This window comes from Cladophialophora bantiana (assembly GCF_000835475.1).
Source record: "Cladophialophora bantiana CBS 173.52 unplaced genomic scaffold supercont1.16, whole genome shotgun sequence".
Taxonomy (NCBI): domain Eukaryota; kingdom Fungi; phylum Ascomycota; class Eurotiomycetes; order Chaetothyriales; family Herpotrichiellaceae; genus Cladophialophora; species Cladophialophora bantiana.
Window position 1 is genome coordinate 705,041 of NW_015971590.1, and position 20,945 is coordinate 725,985.

General features: G+C 52.5%; 8 protein-coding genes across 8 annotated transcripts; 3 read left to right on the forward strand and 5 right to left on the reverse strand.

Annotated features, from left to right (window-relative positions):
• Positions 1 to 23: 23 nt before the first annotated feature.
• Positions 24 to 1,582, forward strand: Z519_09842 (homoserine O-acetyltransferase; the record flags this gene model as incomplete). The annotated part of the gene is made up of 2 exons (XM_016767563.1): positions 24 to 442; positions 499 to 1,582. 2 exons carry the CDS (start codon positions 24 to 26, stop codon positions 1,580 to 1,582), a joined length of 1,503 nt encoding a protein of 500 aa, XP_016616355.1.
• Positions 1,583 to 2,852: 1,270 nt separating this feature from the next.
• On the forward strand, positions 2,853 to 4,564 carry Z519_09843 (uncharacterized protein; the record flags this gene model as incomplete). Its single annotated transcript, XM_016767564.1, has 2 exons — positions 2,853 to 3,344; positions 3,398 to 4,564. The coding sequence occupies 2 exons, from the start codon at positions 2,853 to 2,855 to the stop codon at positions 4,562 to 4,564; spliced, it is 1,659 nt and encodes a 552-aa protein (XP_016616356.1).
• A 1,132-nt stretch (positions 4,565 to 5,696) lies between these two features.
• On the reverse strand, positions 5,697 to 8,075 carry Z519_09844 (uncharacterized protein; the record flags this gene model as incomplete). The annotated part of the gene is made up of 3 exons (XM_016767565.1): positions 5,697 to 7,324; positions 7,408 to 7,615; positions 7,800 to 8,075. The coding sequence occupies 3 exons, from the start codon at positions 8,073 to 8,075 to the stop codon at positions 5,697 to 5,699; spliced, it is 2,112 nt and encodes a 703-aa protein (XP_016616357.1).
• Positions 8,076 to 8,741: 666 nt separating this feature from the next.
• On the reverse strand, positions 8,742 to 9,665 carry Z519_09845 (uncharacterized protein; the record flags this gene model as incomplete). Its single annotated transcript, XM_016767566.1, has 1 exon — positions 8,742 to 9,665. One exon carries the CDS (start codon positions 9,663 to 9,665, stop codon positions 8,742 to 8,744), a length of 924 nt encoding a protein of 307 aa, XP_016616358.1.
• A 516-nt stretch (positions 9,666 to 10,181) lies between these two features.
• On the reverse strand, positions 10,182 to 13,037 carry Z519_09846 (uncharacterized protein; the record flags this gene model as incomplete). Its single annotated transcript, XM_016767567.1, has 1 exon — positions 10,182 to 13,037. One exon carries the CDS (start codon positions 13,035 to 13,037, stop codon positions 10,182 to 10,184), a length of 2,856 nt encoding a protein of 951 aa, XP_016616359.1.
• Positions 13,038 to 13,590: 553 nt separating this feature from the next.
• Positions 13,591 to 14,166, forward strand: Z519_09847 (uncharacterized protein; the record flags this gene model as incomplete). Its single annotated transcript, XM_016767568.1, has 1 exon — positions 13,591 to 14,166. The coding sequence occupies one exon, from the start codon at positions 13,591 to 13,593 to the stop codon at positions 14,164 to 14,166; it is 576 nt and encodes a 191-aa protein (XP_016616360.1).
• Positions 14,167 to 14,662: 496 nt separating this feature from the next.
• On the reverse strand, positions 14,663 to 18,784 carry Z519_09848 (uncharacterized protein; the record flags this gene model as incomplete). Its single annotated transcript, XM_016767569.1, has 1 exon — positions 14,663 to 18,784. One exon carries the CDS (start codon positions 18,782 to 18,784, stop codon positions 14,663 to 14,665), a length of 4,122 nt encoding a protein of 1,373 aa, XP_016616361.1.
• A 1,213-nt stretch (positions 18,785 to 19,997) lies between these two features.
• Positions 19,998 to 20,843, reverse strand: Z519_09849 (uncharacterized protein; the record flags this gene model as incomplete). The annotated part of the gene is made up of 1 exon (XM_016767570.1): positions 19,998 to 20,843. One exon carries the CDS (start codon positions 20,841 to 20,843, stop codon positions 19,998 to 20,000), a length of 846 nt encoding a protein of 281 aa, XP_016616362.1.
• Between the last annotated feature and the right edge of the window lie 102 nt (positions 20,844 to 20,945).

Here is a 20,945-nt window from a genome sequence, read left to right on the forward strand (position 1 = left end):
TGGCTTTCTCCCCCTCCGCGACCATGATTGATCGGCTACTAAATCCCGTAGAGAGTGCCAAAGAACAACCTGAAAACCCTTACGCCAAACTTGTGACCGACCAAGAATTCGTCATTGTTCCCTCCTTTACCCTCGAGTCTGGTGTCGTCCTCAAAAACGTTCCCGTTGCATATACCCGTCGTGGTCAACTCTCAGAAAACAAGAATAATGCCCTTGTGATATGTCATGCCCTAAGTGGCAGTGCGGATGTGGCCGACTGGTGGGGACCGTTGTTGGGAGGACCTGGCCAGGCGTTTGACGTGACGAGATTTTTCGTCGTCTGCTTGAATAGTCTGGGAAGTCCGTACGGCAGTGCCAGTCCAGTGACGAACAAGGATGGGGATCCGACGCAGGGCAGATATGGGCCGGAATTTCCTTTAACCACGATAAGAGATGACGTGAGGTGAGTGAAAGGTACAAGGGACGGAATCAGTATCGGAGACTGACGTTTAACCGCAGAATACACAAAATTGTCCTCGATCATCTCGGTGTTCGACAGATCGCATGTGTGGTCGGTGGGTCTATGGGGGGCATGCTATGCCTCGAGTACGCATATTTTGGGAAAGACTATGTGCGGAGCATCGCACCCATAGCCACGTCTGCGACGCACAGCGCCTGGGGCATCAGCTGGGGAGAAGCGCAGCGGCAGGCCATCTACTCTGACCCCAAATATGAAGACGGGTACTATTCTTTTGATGATCCTCCCACCGCCGGCTTGGGCGCAGCTCGCATGTCGGCTCTCCTCACATATCGAAGTCGGGACTCGTTTGAGGCTCGCTTTGGTCGCAACACACCAGACTTGTCGAAGAAACCCTCGATAAATCAAGGGCAGAAGACAAATGGGGTCCACAACGAGCACTGGACAATCCACAACGATGGGCATAAGCGGGCCAAAGGGTCTCGCGATTCTCGCCCCGCGTCGCGCAATGGCACGGTGTCGGAACCAGCGTCAGCGCCCGACTCTTCCGACGGAGAGCAACAACCGGCGACGTTCAAAGACCCGCAATTCAACGGGGCTACCGAGTTTGTCATACCCGTGCCCGTCGTTGAGAAGAAGACGTCCAGACCAACACATCATTACTTCTCGGCACAATCCTACTTGCGGTACCAGGGCACCAAATTCGTAACCCGGTTTGATGCAAACTGCTATATCGCCATCACGCGCAAACTGGACACGCACGATGTATCACGGAATCGAGCACCTACCGTCAGAGAAGCTCTTGGGCAAATAGAACAGCCCGCGTTAGTTCTGGGGATTGAATCGGATGGCCTATTCACCATCGCCGAGCAAGAAGAACTGGCCGAGTGTATTCCCAACGGACGGCTCAGGAAGATCGACAGTCCCGAGGGCCACGACGCCTTTTTGTTGCAATTTGAGCAGGTGAATAGTTACCTGTTGGGCTTTTTCAGGGAGGTGCTGCCGGACATCATGAACAAGCCGGGCGTGGGTGGAGCGGATGGAGAGGTCAAAGATGGAGTGGGTCAGATGACCAAGTCGAGTACCTTCGGAGAGGCTGAGGTTGGGGATTTAACTGCTTGGTAGTCAGGCAGGCCTACCTTCGGAGCGGCTGAAGAGGTGTTTCGGACCAGTTCAACTCTGGCCGGATACCCAGCAGGAGAAGGACGCGGTTGTATATATTATGTATAATTGTCGTCAGTCGAAATGGCTGCATTCACAATATACCCACAGGATATGAATCAAATGGGCTGGGAACATAGAGAATGCGAAGTGACTAGTTTACTAAGTGGGAAGGATTTTCTTTTTCATTTCGCTTCATTCAGAATATGGGAAGGAAAATGGGCCGTCATCCTCTTCCTCATCCTCTTCCTCCTCCCTTTCCTCATCACCGCCGCCGCCGCCGCCGCCATGCTCATAGACCAATTCCTATAGTAACATGTTGGGGCTAGTTGGTGGTAAGTTGGTCGCGTGCTGTGGGGGGACGATAAATATAGGCACTCGTACGGAAGATGGGATACGGCTGGCAGTCGTACGAGGACATCCATAAGACTTGGCATCGAAGGCTTCAAGGGCTTGTGCAAGCTTACGGGCAAATCGGGCAAATCGGGCATATCTTGGGTTTGCTTGAAGGAGGCCTTGGTGCTTGTTAGCGTCTGTATTAAGGGCTGATACGGACGTTTTCTTAAGCCAGCCACTCTCAGCAGGAAGCGCGAGAGGCTGCGCCAAACGCCAAAGGCTGGTGCAACTGCGACCAGGGGCGGGAATAATGCAAGGCAGATCCGTTTCAGCTGGTCGCCGTGCCCACTATTCCAGTTAGTCGCAGCCTATTAGGCCAGAGCCTAGTAGGAGGGCCTAGCAGCCTAGCAGCCTAGCATCCCTCATTAATATCCTTCGCTTCGGTGGCTTTCTCGGCGGACCTCTCGGTGGCCTCAGGCTGCTGTCCCCTCCCTAAATAATGAACTCCCCAATTAACTAATTGCAAGTGACTTGCATTTCCCTGTCAGCATTTGCGGCGCAGCAAGCAACCAGCATCCAAACCTCCAAGCTGCGTCTGAACTTTGTTCAATGTCGACCTTAGATTTCTATCTCTTTGTTGCCCTCTGAAACTCTTTGAAACCACTCACGATTCGCTCTCTTTTCTCGTATTCCCCTGCCTGCCTCGATCTGAAAGAAGCCTCGCATTCATCTGATTCACCCTGTCACTCGTTTTGCGACGCAGGGGCCTCTAACCTCTGTATTCCGGATCCTCTCGTTACTCTCACACCTGTTGCTGCTTCTCCCCCCCTCAGCTGCGCCAAAAAGCGATGCGAACGCGATTCCGTCTTTAACACGCTACACGAAGGAAACATCCAAGATGGGCTGGCCAAAATGCAATTCGACAGACGAAGATTTAGCGATCACCGAGATCCCCATATGGGAGGGCCATACTTTCCATACGATCGGTCTCTGGATCGCAGCAATATTCACCATCATTGCCCTGGCAGTCTCCTTCTTCCTCATCCTCATGCACGCCACGCATTACCTCAAACCACATGAACAGAAACACATTATTCGCATTCTCTTCATGGTTCCCATCTACGCCGCCGTCTCGCTCCTGTCCTTCTACTACTATCGACACAGCGTCTACTTCGAGGTCATCAGAGACTGCTACGAAGCATTCGCCATTGCCTCCTTTTTCTCCTTGCTGTGCGCCTACCTCGCTACAGATTTACACAAGCAAAAGATCTACTTCCGAACAATCACCCCGAAGAAATGGGTTTGGCCCATGAAGTACTTTCAGAAGTGTACGGGCGGTCCTGAGAAGGGTTGGTTGAGAACACCTAAAAGTGGTTTGACATGGTTTAATGTAAGGCCCTGTTCTTCCCCTGCTCATTGCGCAAGACTGACGCTGGCCAAAAGGTGATTTGGGTGTCGATTTTTCAGTACTGTTTCATTCGCGTCTTCTTCACGATTGTATCAGTCATAACCCAAGCGCTCGACCTGTATTGCCTCGAATCGCTGAGCCCGGCCTTCTCCCATATCTGGGTCATGGTGTTTGAAACCATTTCCATCACCGTTGCCATGTACTGCTTGATCCAGTTCTACATTCAGATCAAGGACGACATCCAGCAGCATAAACCCCTGCTGAAAATCACGGCCATCAAATTGGTGATATTCCTCAGTTTCTGGCAGACTATTGCCATCTCTTTCCTCACCAGCGCCGGGGCGATCAAGGCCACCAACAAGATCCAAACCCCCGACATCAAGGTCGGGATCCCTGCGCTACTTTTGTGCGTCGAGATGGCCTTTTTTGCCATATTTCACATCTGGTCTTTTAGTTGGAAACCATACGTGATCGGCTCAAAAGAACAGATGTCTGACACTGTGGCCGGTGAGGGCCTGTCACGATACGAGGGAGGCTTCTTGGGCGTGAAAGCCATTTTTGATGCCTTCAATGGCATGGATATGCTCAAAGCTACGGGTCGATCGGCGAGATGGCTGTTTAAGGGACGCAAGACTCGCCACACCGACTCGAGCTATGATTTGTCGAGAAAAGATACCGAAGGAAGCGAATTTGGCGCCCAGGGCCAGAAATTGAATCCTCTTGGTAACCAAGGCGCTTACATGGGGGCTGCGGCTAAGCCACCGCATTACAACGCTGTCGAGGATGAAGAAGGCGCCAATCTACTCGCCAACGGCCAAAATATGCCAACATCGCACCCGCCAGTTGTTGGGTCAGGCAGTGATGGGGGCCACGATATTTACGATTCGAACAATGTGAGCGATATTGGGCTGGCGTCGAGTTACGACGATAAATACAACGGCCGCTACGACCCTCCCTCGCACTACCCACTGGCACAGCAGTCCTATGCGCCGTATCAGGGATCTAACAACGGGGGTCAGGAAACCGGAGTGGTCGCAGTACCATATCCTGCACTGGCGAGAGAAGAATCAAGTTCACATTTGGGAGGCGGCCAGGACAGCAGGAGAATATACATGCCGCCTCCGCGGAGTCCGGATCCGAACACGAGAAAGCCTACTACAAGTAAAGGTCCAGACGGAGCAGGGAACGGCGAATTTTTCTAATGATGATAAAGTTTATGCGATGTTTGTACGTACGGTTTGGAGCTTCATCATGGCATGCATGTGCGATAGGGATCAATGAAACGAACCTGATGAGTTTTCAGCTCAGGCAATGGATATTCTTCTCACAACTCTTTTTGTTGTCTTTGTACACCTCGGTCGTACACACATGCACAACGGCGCCAGAGTTTGGATTCGGGGATTTTAGCTGTGAGATGATCATAGCGCCTCCCTCCGTGTCATATTCTACTATTCTGTATATACCCCTACGACGCGATATTCCAACCCCCGTACCTTGTACATACATAGTCTATATGTATACAGCGTTTTCCGCGGTCAGACTGCATGCGCTTGCCGGAGCCCGAGTCTGTCTGACCGTATACAAGGTAGCTTGGTCTGTCTCTGGCATGGAAGGAGAGGGAGAAATCGATCGCCAAGGTCTGACATCAACTGCGAAGGACTTGTGAGGAGTCATGTTTTTGGACCATCGGTACCGGGACTTGTTCCTCTGAGGCTGTGGCCGGGAGGGAGGGAGGTGAGAACGAACTAAGTCATAGCTAAGGCGACGTTGGAAATGGTCGTGTCTGTTTCCTGTACTCGGTATGTGCCCTGTCGGTCCGGCTCGGTCCTTGTTCTTGCAATGGGCAGATAAGAAGGAAGAAGTGCCAAGGGTCGTGCTTCCGAGGGAGTGTGATTGATGCTTCGGACGTGCACTTGTATGTGTACTACACTACGGGCGCTATACTGCGTGCTGGAGCTATGTACTCGGTATGTACTCCGGATGCGTAGGCAGGGGGGGTGTGATTCGCTCAACTCGCCTTGGTCTTAACACGGTATCCTAAGCTCTTCATCATAACTGTGCAGTTTTGTAGGTTTGGTTCTACTGCCAATGCAAGTCCCGTTTGCCCAGATGACTTCCGTCCACCAGAGAGTCTCCATGCACGGATATCCCTTCACTGGTAGCTGCTTTCGCAATTTGTCTGGTCTTCCGTTGGCTCTTTCAAAAGAGGTCCTCCCTTTGTCCCTTCTTTCGCTTGCGACATGGCTGGTTTGCTCGCCTCTCTTCCCGAGGATACAAGCGATGAGACAATCTCATCATCTGATCCATCGGCTGCCCACGGGCAGAGGATGGTGCTTACAATTTGCTCTTGTTGTCACCCGGTTGGCAGCACTCGCCGCTCTTGCCGACCACAACCTCGGTCGTGGGCTGATGGTGCATCTCACTGACCAAGGTGGAGCGGTTGAAGCTCTGCTCGCTGGGTGGCACGTCGAGGGCCGGGTTCTTGTCAAAGAAGTTGACGGGCTTCAGGCTCACCTTGAGGATCTCGCAGGGCATGACGGGGAAGTCTTCGATACGTGGCACGTGGTTGATTCCGAACTGGATCCACACCACGATGTCGGTGTCGACGACATTGTCCTTGCGCGAGGCCCAGCTGCGCACCCCAGTCCCACCACGGCTTTGGTTCGTGTACCATCCGCCCGAGTACAGTTCGCGATCCTGATGCGTGGTGACGTAGATATTGTGGTCTGCGAACTCGGCGCGTTTCCAATTGAATGAGCTGGGCAGGGACAGCATCTTCTGGAAGGGTGGCGCGTGGATCTTGTACGCGACTGGCTTGCCGTTCACCGGGTTGCGCACGCTCGTGTTTTGGATTTTGAACACCCGGTTGGCATCGGGGTTCAAATCCAAGCCCTGGGAGTGCTCGACCAGTGTTTCAGACACCTCATATGCCACCCCATGTGGGTTCCAGTCCTTTGAAAGTGGCAGCGCGTGCGCCTCGTCGTACACGAGTCTGTTGTTATGTCCCTCGATCATGGGGTCTACACGCAGCGAGAAGATGTGCTGATGATGCACGGCCAGGACGCCGGGGTGAACCACGGTACCGAAGGGGACGCCCACTTTATCCAATTCGTGGTCGATCGGCTGGGTGGACAAGATGCCCGTGGCGCGGACTTCATAGATGAGTTCGCCCGCCTGGTTGAACATGAAGGCCAGGATGTATTCGTAGTTGCTCACGGTGATGATACTCTGCAGGACCAGTTCTCGCTGCCGGACGACGGCGGCGCGCCCCGTGCGGTAGTTGGTATGTTTCCAACCGATTCCGGCGTCTTGCTCGTGGATACACACGCAATTGTCCAGAGGCGTCGGTGTGCCTTTGTCATCCGTGATCACCGCGGAGAGGTACTGGATGTGTCCCAGGCAATCACAACCAAGCTGGAGGTTATTGGCCATGGCGCCGGCACCGGCGTCACCCAGATCATATGCGGACTTCTTGTGGAAAGGGTGTCGCGGGTCCGCATAGGGGATGTTCATGTCGCTCAAGCTGAGACGGTAGAACAACGGGCGCGAGTCATAGCGGACGTCATACAGAACCATGCCCTCACGCTGGTTATACCCGACGCGGAAGGACCATTTCTGCCACTGAAGCACATGGCCGGTCTCGCCCACGGGAGTGAGGGTGAAACTCGCGCCCTCGGGTTGAATCACTCTCAGGGGCTTCATGTCCGTGCGCAAGGTGTGGTAGTCGCTCACATATTCATTGGCTGGCTTGGCTTGATACGGTCTCGGCTCGTGGATGGTATTGTCTGCCCCAGTGGGGAGATAGTCGACGCGGATGACTTTATATTCAGTGCATTCCACCACTGGCGAGATGGGGAGCGGGAAGGCGTAGTGGTTGCTGTCGAGCTCCGAAGGATTGCTCGGGTCTCGCATGTACAGGAAAACCTGGTACATGCGCTCGTCGTCGTTGACGCCGTCAGATCCTATGCACGGTACGGCATGAGTACCAGACATTCAGAGGGAAACCCGACAAACCTCTCCACGGCTCGCAGCGGCGAGAACTTACCATAGATCCAGGGATCTGCACACACCACGGTTCCCTCGGGCAACTCCAACTTCTTGATGGCTTCCTTCACCCGTTCGTCCTCCAAAGCGTTCTTTTCCACCCGGAGGATCTCGTCGTAGTCGCCGTTGCCATGCAGATTGGGGCCCAGGCGGACATTGCTCTCCACACTCCGGGCGGAAAGGTTGACTACAGCTTCATGGAAGCGGTTCTACCCAATCGGGAAAGGATAGAATGTCAGCTTATTGCAGAGCATGATGTGAGAAAGAGGGAAATGGACCAGAATGCCAGGGTTTGAGGGGTTGAAAACGACGCTGCAGCCTGATTGGGGCGAGAATCACGAGGCGCCTGCCCCCAGAGCCTTGCTCCTGTCTTCCAATTCACATGACACTCACCGTGTTGCGGATGTAGTACGACACGAATGCCTTCCTTGGGATTTCAGGCAGAGGCGACCCCGAGTGCTCAGCTTCGAGATACGGGATCATGGACTTCTTGGGCGGCTCATCGAGAGTGATGACCTTGAAGCGGAGGTCGATCGAAGAGGGCCACACGGATCTCAGCAACTCGGCGGTGGTGGATATCTCCGCCGCGGTCAGAGGGCAGAGTGGGTGGGCGACGGGGTATGTGGCCGCCGAGGGCTGAGAAGAGAACTCCTGGGAGACAGCTGCCATCTTGGAAACACCGGGAGAGATGAAAAGAATGTAACTGGAGATGGGAAAAGGGAAGAGAGGGGAGCAACAATGGATATGTACATATATCCAAAGCCCAGAGTTGGTTCCTATGCAAAGGGACCCTACATGAGGGTCTTTATCTGAATGGTCGGTCCACTTGCTGACCCTGTGAGTACTTGGACTCTGTCAAATCCCAAGACCGAAGGGCGGCCCTGTTTGCTTAGCCGAGAGAATAGCTCGTTCACCAACCAGCTGGGACCTTTGCTGCTGGCCACCTCTCATAATCTTTCCTGCTCGATCGAGGCCAAGGTCCACCGCAAAACGGCATCAGCTCTGATTGCCACTCGATGGGGGCGTTAGAAGAAGAGATTGACCCAAACAGGAAAGAGAGCTCGGTCGAGAGACGAATCCCCCGGGATACGAATGAGGAATTGAAGTTGACACTCCAGCAAAGAGCGCCAGCGGGCAACAGCCAAGTCGTTTAACTGCACAAGGCAAGAGCACCCGAACAGCCAGTCGAAGCTCAGGACCGATGCCGCCAATGTCCGCCCACATCGATGTCGTCCAATCCTTGGTAATTGCGACCAGGCTGGCCGCGTGTTGACTATTTGCCGTGACAACGGTTTGCATCATGGTTGATAATAGCGAGTAATGTTGGTGTTGGCCTCATTGACCAGGCCGCTTCCCTGGCAGTCGGATGAGATACTTGGGTCGCGATTCGCCGGCCTCGCCAATACTACTACTCCAGGCCTCCTGGATGGTCTGCTTGGACTTGTCTTCGTCCAGGTGGAACTTGCTGCCAACCTGGAACCATCCATTGCCAATATCAAACGCCTCTGCAAGGCCGATTGCATAGCGCGGATACACTGGGGGCGCAACCTTGACGCAATCCAGTTGTTCAATGAGCTCCTCGATGGGCATGGAATACGCTGCCGTCATTACACGAAATGGCTCGCACGCATGCGGTGGAATGTAAAACTGGTTGTGAGCATTCACCGAATACTTGTCTATGACGTTGTAGGTAAAAAGGTGGAACGTTGCAAGGTGCTTTGACGCAACGTGCCCGTGGCCTCCGCTGTCCTTGACGACCAGAAGGCGATCTTTGACACGATTTCCACTGACTGGGGGTTCTGGTGCCTGGGACGCAGCATGGGCCACTGCTCCTGCAACACTTGGAGGTGGTGGTGGTGGTGGTGGAGGAGGAGGAGCAGGAGGAGGAGGTCCTGATGCTGGCGGAGGAGGAGGTGCTGGCGGTTGATACCATGCGCCCGCAGAGGGAGGAGGCGGTGGTGGAGCAGGAGGTGCTGGCCCATTAGGCACGCACACTGCTCCAGGGAGTCCGTTTCCTGGCGGGATGAAGAATGGACCCGGATGAGGCTGACTTGGTGGAGAGCAGAATGGCCCTTGACATGGAGGCATCAAAGAATACGGTGGAGGAGCTGACGACGGAGGGCCGCTGGGAGGTGCACCCTTGTTTGGTGGCCCTCCATCACGGGTCATGTAATGGTATACGGTTTTGCCAATCAGGCCCGGCCCTTGTGTTGGAGCTGACATGGCAACTGGAAAATAGGAAGGTGGTAGACACGCCATTGTCGCGGCCCTCGAGAACGAGTTGATGCTTTTGAACCAAAGATAGGGTGAACAGGCTGGACCGAGTATCAAATGCCGTTTGAACGGTAGCAATCGAAGCAACGAGGTACGAGCAGGGCATATTTAAAGGAGTTGCCATAAACCCTCTTGTCACCACTTCTGCCTCAATATCACGCTCCGACTGACAATCCAGCAAAGAACTGGTGGCTTCATGCTGGGACAGAGGACGATTGCCATGACTGGGCCACCAAAACATATCGATGGCTTGCCTGCCGTGACAGAGAAGACAGAAGGAGAGGCGATGACTGGGAACTTGACAAGCTCAGCAAACAAGATAGTTTGAAGTATACCAATGCTTTGGCCTTGACAAAGCACCAGGATCGCGACTGACGCAGATTTGCAAACAGGGAAAAAGCTGATGACCATCGAGGTTATGTGGTGCCGGATTAGCAAGACATGACTAGAAAGAACTGCAAACCAAGGTTGACCGGTGGCTTTCTTCACCACAGCGCGGCCTCAATTTGCGGCAACCACAGCGAGTCCGTCGTAGATTTTCTGCTTCACACGCGTGAAATCATCCATCTTGTTCGGAGTCATCGAAGTAGCACTGACTGGCAGCCCCTCCAAAATGATCTTTCCTGTGCCGAGCTTCCTCACTGCGATCATTCCATCAACCAGCAGTGTACCTTCGCCTCGGAATTCAGCAACATGGCCATCCAGTGTTATCAATCTCCGCAGGTCAGCTAGACGCAGTTCGCCGACGTGAATGGCGTGGGAGACGGATCTTGTTGATGCCGCCAAGCTCGCAGGCAATACATCGAGGACCGGCTCGACAGGAGGCGCGAGCGTAGGGCCAGCTGCACGAGCCGCTTCCGTGTCCAACTTTTGCTTCTTGGTCTGGGGATCCTCCTGTAGATTGTCTCCCGAGGGCGCGCCTTGGAGTTGACCCTGGATCGTCACCACCCCGATATTCTTTACATTCTGCCAATGGAGTGTTTTTGCCAGGTTGCGACTGAGCTTGACAACCCACGCATTCGTATCGACACTCGCATCAACAGTCTGGCCTTCTGTAGGAGTAAATATTTCCGTGGATGGTTCGTCTTCTGCTCCTACCACTTTCATTCCCAGGAGTTCCTTGCAATCACTGGCCAGAGCAACCGTGTCTGACCTATTTCCGCCAATAAGGATCAACTTTTTGGGCCCAATCAAAGGTATCAGCATCTGCAGACTGCGTTGATCATGCAATCCAGCAAAGTCGACAAAGGCCAGCTTAGCGTTGACTGTGATTTCCGAGGTCGAATACACAACTTTTGCGGGCCCCTGGAAGCCTTCACGCTCGACTTGGACATCTTCGTCGGAATTCTCTTCATCTGAATCCGCCCCGGACTCACCAGATGTTGCTGGAGCGGGCGCAGCTGTTCGATTCTTCTTGTGATGTGGTTGCCTGGTATCATTCGCCTCGTCCCACTTACGCTTCTGTCCGAGCTGACCTCCAGCCTTGGAGTCAGTTGCGGCGTCTTGGTCTTCTTTCTCCTCCTCTCTCAAGAAATCTTCTGGTTTGATGAAATCTCCGAACTCGTCTCCACGCCTCCGCGAATGGGTATATGGAAAGAGCCCATTTCGCCCCTTCTTATTCCGTACATCATAATCATACACGCCTTTCTTGCGCACGAGGATATTGACTCCTAGATCAGCATCGCTCAGTGCCAGTTTATTTCGTGCTCCATGACCAAGAGCGGCAGAAACATTGAGAACACGACCCTGTTGTTCGTCGTCTGACTCATCCGAGGAAGTCGAGCTGGATTCGTCGTCGATGTTATCGTCCGCACCAGCCTGGTCTCGTTCGTTGCCTGAAGTCAGAGAATCTTGCAGCTGTCTTTGAGTGGCCATATATTGTTGATATCTTTGATTCTCTTGCGTGTTCAATGGCGCCTTTTCTACGTTTCGCAGCTTCAGCATTCTCCCCCCACTTTGTACCTGCTCCAGCCATTCTCCCGTTGGGGCCCCTTTTTCGAGCGCAACGCCATCCTGACGCTCCTCGTACCAAGTCCAGAATGCTTGACTCGGGCTTTGCGATCCAGGACGCATGTACAGGCGTTCGGTCAAAATCACCAGATTCTCAGGTCTTTGGACCACATGCTCCAATAGTGATCTAGAAAAGCCCCAATCCATTGTCAAATCGCTCGCAAGGATGACTCTCGCCCCTTCGGCCTTTAACAGCCTTTCCAGTTGACTTCTCCGTTCGATAATCTTGACATTTTGGAATTCAAAGGGTCGTGAGGGTTTAGCTGTCCCATTTACCTGCTTGCTGCCACTTCTCCTGTGCGTCTGCGCGGGTGCCGGATTTTCGTCCTCGGCCTCAAATTCTCGCACAATACTATCGTCCATCCATTCGAGAAGACTCCTGGCGTGCCGCAGCGTCGCATTGCCAGATCTGCTGGCTAGGTACACTTTGGCAGTTTTCAAGGAGGCGGCATTTGAGGGATCAGACCACGCCTTTTCAAGGATCCAAGCTAATTCCAAAACTCTTGCGCTTGAGTCGGTGGGAATAAGAACAGTGCCACCCTTGGCAACACAGATCTTGATATGTGCTAACAAAGATTCGTCCCGAGCTTTTCGACCACCTGACAGCGCGGCCCTTGTTGCACCAATGCTGCTGCAGACGAGCGCAGTAGGCTTGCGCAGTTGTTCGATGACTTCGGCGCCGCCAACACCTCCAAACCAGGCTGCACCGGCTATAACGTTTTCTCTTGCTTGATTCCAATCCACGGCGTACACTATTGACTCCATCCCATATTGTATGTGCCATATCGTGCCTCCCAGTGTATGACCAGAATTATAAGCTGTCAACGTCAGACCCTCGATCGGCGCGGAAAAAGGAGAAGGTGTAGGTTGGTGAGGTTGTGAGTACTTCAGCGGCGTGATCAAAGTAAAATATTTATTGATCTCTTCAAACGTCGGGGCCTGCCGTAGGATGTGTGAACGCGACTTGTCATCGACGCTGGATGCATCTTCAGGGGATCCTGAGCCTGGAATGAACGTGGCCGCGAGCGGAGAAGAGGAGTAGAGGTCTTGGAGGAGAGTGCGACCAAAAGCAATGACGGGCGGTGTAGCGTAGACAGGGATCTGGGTGAAGACTGGGACGTGTTTGCAGCAGTGCGCAAAGGCGCCAATATGAGAGGTCGTGGCATGCGTGAGAAGGATGAATGACAGAGTAGAGGCATGTTTCTCTATCTCGGCGAGCTGGCGAGTATCAAAGCGTTCGTCCCATCCCACGTCCACCAAAATCTTGATGCCACCGTCCAACTCAAGGATTGACTGCGAGGATCGGGACGTGCTCTGCGCCCCGAGCAAGGGAGTGATCGTGAACATGGCGGCGCGTTGGGGGTAACGGAACTTCCTTCTGATCAAGGATATGATAGGGATTTGAGAGTCTCCATTAAAGCCGGCGCGTCCTCAGCTCACTCGGGGATCAGAATTTGTTCAGAGCACGAAACTGCAAAGAATTGTTCTTGGTAGGCGCAGTTGGACAGCGGGAAGAAAGTTGAAAAGAAAATTGTTTTGTCTGACGTCCCCCATGCTTTTAGTTTGCGTGTGAATTCCAAGAATTTGACCGGTCAGACTGTATCATTTGAGTTCCTCCGCAAGGCTGATGCCCCTCGTTTTATTTTGTCGTCGCCCTGCTTTACAGATGGAAGGAGGGCAATCTAATTGCAACTACCGAGACGTTGTCTTTGTCTTGTGGGTCTACAGGATGTGATGAACCAGACACTCATGCAAGTCCAAGCACACCAAAGTCTTCTAGTCCCGTCCAAGCCCGTCTCAGAGCACTGTAAGATGGGAATTCTGAGTGCATTCGACAAAAGGACGAGACATTCGGCGAAAACATAAATCTTCACATCAAGATTCTAGAGGATTTCGGGAGATGGAGGACAACGCGTCTTTGGGGAGTCAATCGCTGGTTCCACAGCTTCCCGATTCAACCCATGACCGAAGTCGAAGCTCTCAGCCACCAAAGGCCGGGGTCCAATCCACCACGACGGATCCTACCTCACCGTTACAATCAAGTCGAAGTCCAGAACCGGCTTCCAGAGTAAGACAACGCAAGCTCCTCGCCTCCATTGAGACTTTGAAATCCAACATCTCCACCACAGAAGCCCAACTATCATCGAAGCTCCGCGAAATCACGCAGCTGAAGTCTTTTCCCAGATCAAACTCCTACAACAGCACAGAACCAGTTTTGTGCTCCTCACCACAAGACTCGGCGCCAGTAACAGCTCCCGATCAACAAGGATCCTCTCTTACCGGGTCAATCTCTGGAGAAACCGAGAAAGTGGCCCTCTCTCACGCTCAATCTATCATCAATAGGCACATATCACTTCTGAAATCATATAACGAAATCAAGGACATCGCCATGGGAATGTTAGACCTCATCGCGGAAAGGGAAGGTCGGAGATTAAAGGACGTGATGGACGAGCGGGGGGTAGACGAGCGCGATTAAATTCATCGAGGAGAATCAAAGACCATCAACGACAACAGAGGAAAACAAGGTGCATCTGGAAGAATGACTGGCAGCTAACGAGACATTTTCAAAATTAATTGATGTCCTGACAAGACCATGGGCAGCAAAGCAAAGAGTCATTTGCTATTATTAATAGATCAAAGGTGACGGCCATTTTCGACGAGCGTTCGCTTGCCTTTAGAAATGGTGATGCCTTCTCCTCGTCTAGAGAAATAGTTGCATGTGACATAGCGACCATTTGGTTATCGTCAAACCCTCCAAGGCTACATTGGATGCAGCGTATCTACTGTCTCCTTCAGCCTCACACTCCATGAACGAGCTATGTACGTCTGGTAATAACAATATCCGTAGGACGGGAGTGAGGTGCCTATACAGATAGTCCCTAAAGCAGAAATGGACACCGAATGCTTGCTGTCCCAAAGTTATCCCAACAAACCAAACCAGAATGAGATCAAGCAGCTCCAATGAATCACCGCTACTTTCCTAGACTCTGAAGGCCCACTAACTCTCTATATCTTCCCCCCTGGAGAGCCATCAGTTCCTGGTGTGTCCCTCGCTCTATAATAACGCCTTTATCCAACACATAAATGATATCCGCTTTCTGAATCGTGCTCAGCCTATGCGCTACCACAACAGTTGTTCTCCCCTTCGCTGCAGCATCCAAAGCGTGTTGAACTTGCCGCTCGGCTTTTGAATCCAAAGCGCTTGTGGCCTCGTCCAGCAGGAGGATTTTGGGGTCACGAAGCAAGGCGCGGGCAATGGCGATGCGCTGCTTCTGGCCGCCAGAGAGTAAGGCGGCTTTGCTCCCAACGTCTGTGGCGAAGCCGTCTGGCAGAGACATGATGAAGTCATAGATGTTAGCGTCCTTACAGGCTCGGATGACCTGCTCGTCGCTGACTTGACCTCTGTCAACACCGAGGAGGACGTTGTCTTTAATGGTGCCCTGGTAGAGTGTGGGCTCTTGGGACACCAGAGCAAGGTGAGAACGGTAATCATTGAGGTTGAGGCTTGAAATTTCTTTGCCGTCAACATAAATACCACCCGCAACCGGGTCATAAAAGCGCTCCAACAATGCGATAGTCGTCGACTTGCCACATCCGGACGCGCCAACAAGGGCTATATACTGTCCAGGTTTGACGGTCAGGTTTAGCCCTCGGAGGACGGGGACCTCGGGTCGTGTGGGATATCGGAAATGCACGTCTCGGAATTCAATGGTTCCTTCCATTTGGGTAATGGGCGCGCCGTCTTCCGACCACGCGTCAATGGAAGGCTGACGGTCATAAAGTTTCTTTAACTCAGCAGCTGAATTTTTTGCCTTGGACATGTCTCCAGCAAACGAGAAGACAGTTCCTGCAGATTGTGCACCGAAGATGATTTCGGAGAAGACAATGAAAAACTGGAACAAAGTGTATTCCCCTCGGACCAAAAGTTTGCCTCCATACCAAAAGCCGAGAGCGAATGCCAGGAACATGGCGGACTGCGATGCGGCGTACAGGGAGGCGTGCTTCAGATTCGACTTGAGAGAGTCGCGTAACTGAGCTCGAAGCTGGTGCTTGTATTCGCCGTAAATCTCGCGCTCCGTGGTCAAAGACGCGACCGTCCGGATGGCATTTGTGTGTTCACAGGCATATCCTGCAGACTTTTCGTAGTGCTTTCGATTTGCTGCGCTGAATTTTGCGAGGACCCAAAACCTGACGAAGCCCGTCCCGAGGATAACGGGCAAAGCGGTCATGCAGACAAGTGCCAACTTCCACCCGATCGCGAGTGCGACCACAATCGCAACGATCAAAGTGGATGAACAACTTATGAGGGTCCCCAGGGTCGACCCAGAGATTGACGCAAGGTGGGTGGTCTCCGTTGACAAGAAAGACGTAAGGGCGCCTGTAGAGTTTTCGTCTTCGTCAAAAAAGGCAATGTCTTGCCTCAAAAATCTTCTGAATGCGCCGTCTCGGGCGCGCTGAATCAAGCTCTCACTGCAATAGGCAAAGGCGATTCCTTGTATGCACATTGCAAAGAGATCCACAAATGCCAGCATCAAATACATCAACGACCAGAAGTCAACATCGTGACGAATCTGATGTCGGAAAACAAGTGGTTGAGACAAAGCAACGATACATTTGGCGAAGAAGACGCCTTGGACGGGCTGCGCGGCTCCTGCAATCGCTGTGAAGACGAATCCGATGCACATAATCCACCATTCTCTTTGGTTGAATCGTGCGATGAATGTAATCAGGGTCCACAGAGAATAGTGAGCTTCCTTCTGCGCCTTCTTCTCAGCAAGAATGTTGGAAGACACGGACTTCCCACTTCGCGTCCTGCCTAATGCAAGTTTCTCGTCATCAGGATCTACCATTCCGGCACTGCCAGATCTGGTCGATTGGATCTTGGTGAGTTCTGCTTCGTCGCTGGCTTCGGTCTCTTTCTCGAGCTCGTCCTCCTTATTGCCGATTCGCTGAGCAGATACTAGGTTGAAGTAAGCCTGTTTCCGGTCTAGTAGCTCATCATGAGTGCCCTGCTCAATAATGCGTCCTTCCTGCATGACCACAATGTTGTCCGCAGTTTTGATGGTTGACAAACGGTGAGCGATTGCAATAGTAGTTCTGCCCTTCGATGCGGTATCCAAGGCATGCTGCACAGAGACTTCACTCCTGGAATCCAAAGCTGAAGTGGCCTCATCCAATAATAAGATTTTTGGATCGCTGACAATGGCTCTCGCAATGGCGACTCGTTGCTTTTGACCGCCAGACAAAAGAAAGCCGCGTTCGCCGACGTGAGTCTCGTAACCGTCAGGAAGTGAACAAATAAAATCGTGAGCGTTTGCCATTTTCGCAGCATCGATGATCCGTTGTGTTTGTTGATCTTCTGACTCGTTTTCGTACTTGGAACCGACAAGGCCATTTCGGATATTTTCTTTGATGGTCTGGCTGAAGAGAATGGGCTCCTGCTGGACAAGGGCAATCTGCTGTCGTAGCCAGTGGAGGTTAAGCTTGCTGATGTCGTGCCCGTCGAGTAAGACCACGCCACCCACGGGATCGTAGAAACGCTCTACCAACCCAACAATGGTGGACTTACCAGAGCCAGAAGCTCCGACAAGAGCAGTTGTCTTGCCTGCGGGTATGACTAGATTGACGTCTTCCATGACCACCACTTCGGGTCGCGAGGGGTAGATATGCCTGATATCTCGCAATTCAAGAGTCCCCTCAAGTTGATCCAACTTTTCGCCATCTTCAGAAAGAGGATCTATTGGGGATACCCGGTCGATCGTTGAATATATCTTTGCCGCGGCACCGACGCCAGCAGCAAAATGTTGCATATGTGGGCCGACGTTGCCGAAAGAAAAAGCACCGATCATAACAGCGAAAATAATGGTCAAGATATGGGCAAGCGTGGTTTCACCGTCGACCAAGAATCGCGAACCCATCCAGAAAGCAAGGCCGTAGTTCAAGAAAAGGATACAGAGCATGCCACCAATCATGCAGCCCAGTGCGCTCTTGCTTCGTATTCCCCACCGTCGGGCTTCCAGGAGATGGACGTTGTACTGCTTCGCGAGCTTGTCTTGGGTGCCGAAGGCGACCGCATTTCTTATCGAGGCCAGGACTTCTTCCGCAACCGAGCCTCCGATGGCATATGCTGCTAGAGATTGCTTGTTCCATGCGGCCATATTTTTGCCTCCAGAGCCCATGACCAGCACAATGGCGACGACGGTGGACGAGCAGATCAACGTGAGTTTCCAAAATTTGACGAAACCGATAACGAATGCGGAGAAGAACGTGGCGACACCAGTCAGGGTCAGACCGACCTTTTCACTGATGGCCTCTTGGACGAGATTTGTATCGGCGGTGATACGGGTGGTGACTTCACCAGCCCCCAATTTGTCGAAAAATCCGATGTTCTGTCGCAAGATCGCCCTAAGATATTGCTCTCGGACCTTTGAGGTAATGTGTTCGCCAGTATATATGAAGAGCACGGTTGATATGTAGACCAGGAAGAATTCTCCAATAGCCAAGTAAACAAAGTAGAGGACATATCGCGTCAGGGTGGAATTGAAACTTGAGGAGAGATTATTTAGTACCAGTCCTTGAAAAGTACCGCTGAGATTGCCGAAGACCACGGTCATCAGAGGCATGACGGCACCTGCGCCGATTGCACAGAGGCATGCTATGGCAATGAAGACCTTGTCCCAAGTAGTTGCATAGCGGTATAGCGTCCAATAAGTGACTTTCACGTCTGGGACATCCAACTGTTTTTTCAGGACCGCTTTTTCATGGTCTGGTAAGTGAGCCAATGCAGCATCGCCCTCTGGTACATCTCGAACCTTCACAATCTTGGAGTCCAATTTGGAGAGGTCCGGACGATTGTCTGATTCGGAGGATTGAGACGTAGGCGATGTAGGCGACACGGCAGCAGTGGGAAATTTGGTGTGGCCAGAGACAGGCGTAGAAGGGCCGACGGGAGAGGCAGGGCTTTTCTCAGAGAAGCGTTCGGTGTCCTTTTGCTGGTCTGTGACGATTCCCACTTGCGATCTTTCCTTCTCCTCGAGGTTTTCTTCAATGGCCGCGGCGGCGCCAGGTAATTCGCCCTGACCTGCGGGATTCATGTTGATACCTTCCCGCCACACCGTATGAAGATTCTTCGAGCGACAGCTAGCGGGGCATGGTGAGCGAAGGGAGCTGAACAATAACAAAAATATGCGACGGGGAGTTCGCGGCCGTGAATACGTGAATACGAGTACGTAGTGGAGTGACTGAAACGGAGACTTGAAGAGTTCAGGCTGCGGACAGCTACGGTTCTGTTTATTTTATAATGTGCAAGAGACTAAGGAAGGAGAGCCATTAGAGAGAGGACGGCCGAGATGCAAAGTGACGATAATATATGTGCAGGGCAAGCAGGCAACAGGACAGAATCTCGGGCCCGAAAACAATGAAAAAGGGATCGAAGAGGTTTGAATCGGAGTTGCAGTTTGGAGATGGCGGACTTTGGAACCAAAATAATGGCAGTTGGCTTCAGGCTTATTGGCCCACTGGGGGGAGGGAATCACAAGAGTGGGTGACAGCGGGTGACGGGGTGACAGTAAGGGTGGATCTGGGAGCCGCCATCGCGTGCGAATTGGCCATAGGTACTTGCGGGAGCCCCCCGAAGCATAATGGACTTGACGCGTGGAAGATTACGCCACAGGCGGTCTCTCCCTAGAGCCTAGGCTCTAGGTTTGTTCAAAACTCCTTAACAAGGTAAAAACGTGGGGAGCCTCGCTTGCCACACTTGATCCAGAGGTTCGTATTCCGCGTTCTTTACCTCTCACGGTTAATCAATTGCCGCCCGGTTTCCTGCTTATTGCATAACGGTTCATAAAAAGCCACTTTGTGCAGCTGCATCATTTACGTAGTGTCCCCAATAGGCAAATGTACCTAGGCATTCACACACTCCGTACGCATGTAGTATCTAGGTCCTGTCTAACCTACGAGAGTATTCCCGGTACCTGGGTCCTTACTAAGGTAGTTATAGAGTAGGTAGCGCAGAGAAGGCTGGTTACTGATGACTAGAATTTGGTGCTAACTCGTTCCAAGATTACCTCCATCGAGAAGTGTACTCCGTATCCTCGCAAAGAGCCCGATGAACTGCAAATACGGATACGCGTCCTCCATCAAGCAACCCAACCAGTAAGTCCCCTCCGCTGGTGAGTCACTGCAGCCTGGAAGCAAAATGCATCTACAGGACTGATACGGTCGCTATTTCCGCCGTCTGCCATATACGCGGTTGGACTGAACCACCTCGTGTCGGAATTGTTTGTGGTCTACGCCTACCCATCACCATCAGAGCTTCGCCCTCTGGACCACCGCCTGATAGACTTCAACTCTTTTCTTCGACTCTAGTGCCCGACGACTTCGATCCAGATCTCTGGCGGCTAGCTTCGCACGGGCTTCGGCTCCCTCGTCCAAGTCCTTGACTATCTCCCGGTAGAGTTCCTCCTTGATCTGGCCGTATGACTTTCCTTGAGCCTTTTGGGTCAGCTTCATCTCTGAAATGAAGGCAAGCGTCTCCTCGACACCCCCAACGCCGTCAATGATGCCCTCTTTCAAGGCTTCTAGGGCTGGGAATCTCCTGCTCTCCAGGACCATATTCCTGAATGTTGTCATGTTCAACTTGACACGAAATACTGTTGCCATAGCTGGTTGAAGAGCCGCGCCGAAGTCCAGCTCGTTGAGGCACAAGAAGCCCTTGTGAGGGTTCATGATGCGATAATCGTGCATCATGGCAGTCATCAGGCCACCTGCAAAGGCATGGCCGTTTAACAATGCTACTGTCGGCATTGGATAAGTGACCAGGCGCCGCCACAAAGGGTAAAGGCTGTTTGGGAAGAAGGTCGGATCTCTGATGGCATTCTCGAAGTCGAGGCCATTGGAGTAGAATTTGGTGATGGACGAAGTGGTGATGACCACTCCACGGGGAAGACGATGTTCGATAATATCAAGCGCCAGTAAGAATGTCTGATTGAAAGCCGGTGTGAGGCGGTTATCGGGCGGACTGGAGAATGACAGGAGGTAGACTTGGGGAGCGGCCTGTGTGCATATGAAGCTTCCTTGCTCGCCTTGAGCGGAGGAACCAGTGTTCAACGTCGGCGGGATTTGGAGCACAAAAAGGGGTGAAATTGGCGGCATGGTTTATTGTCCGCTGCTTTTATGCGCAGAGAATTGATGGCCCTGTTATATACTGCAGGTTCCAGGAATAATCAAACAACCGATGGAAGACAAACTTGAATA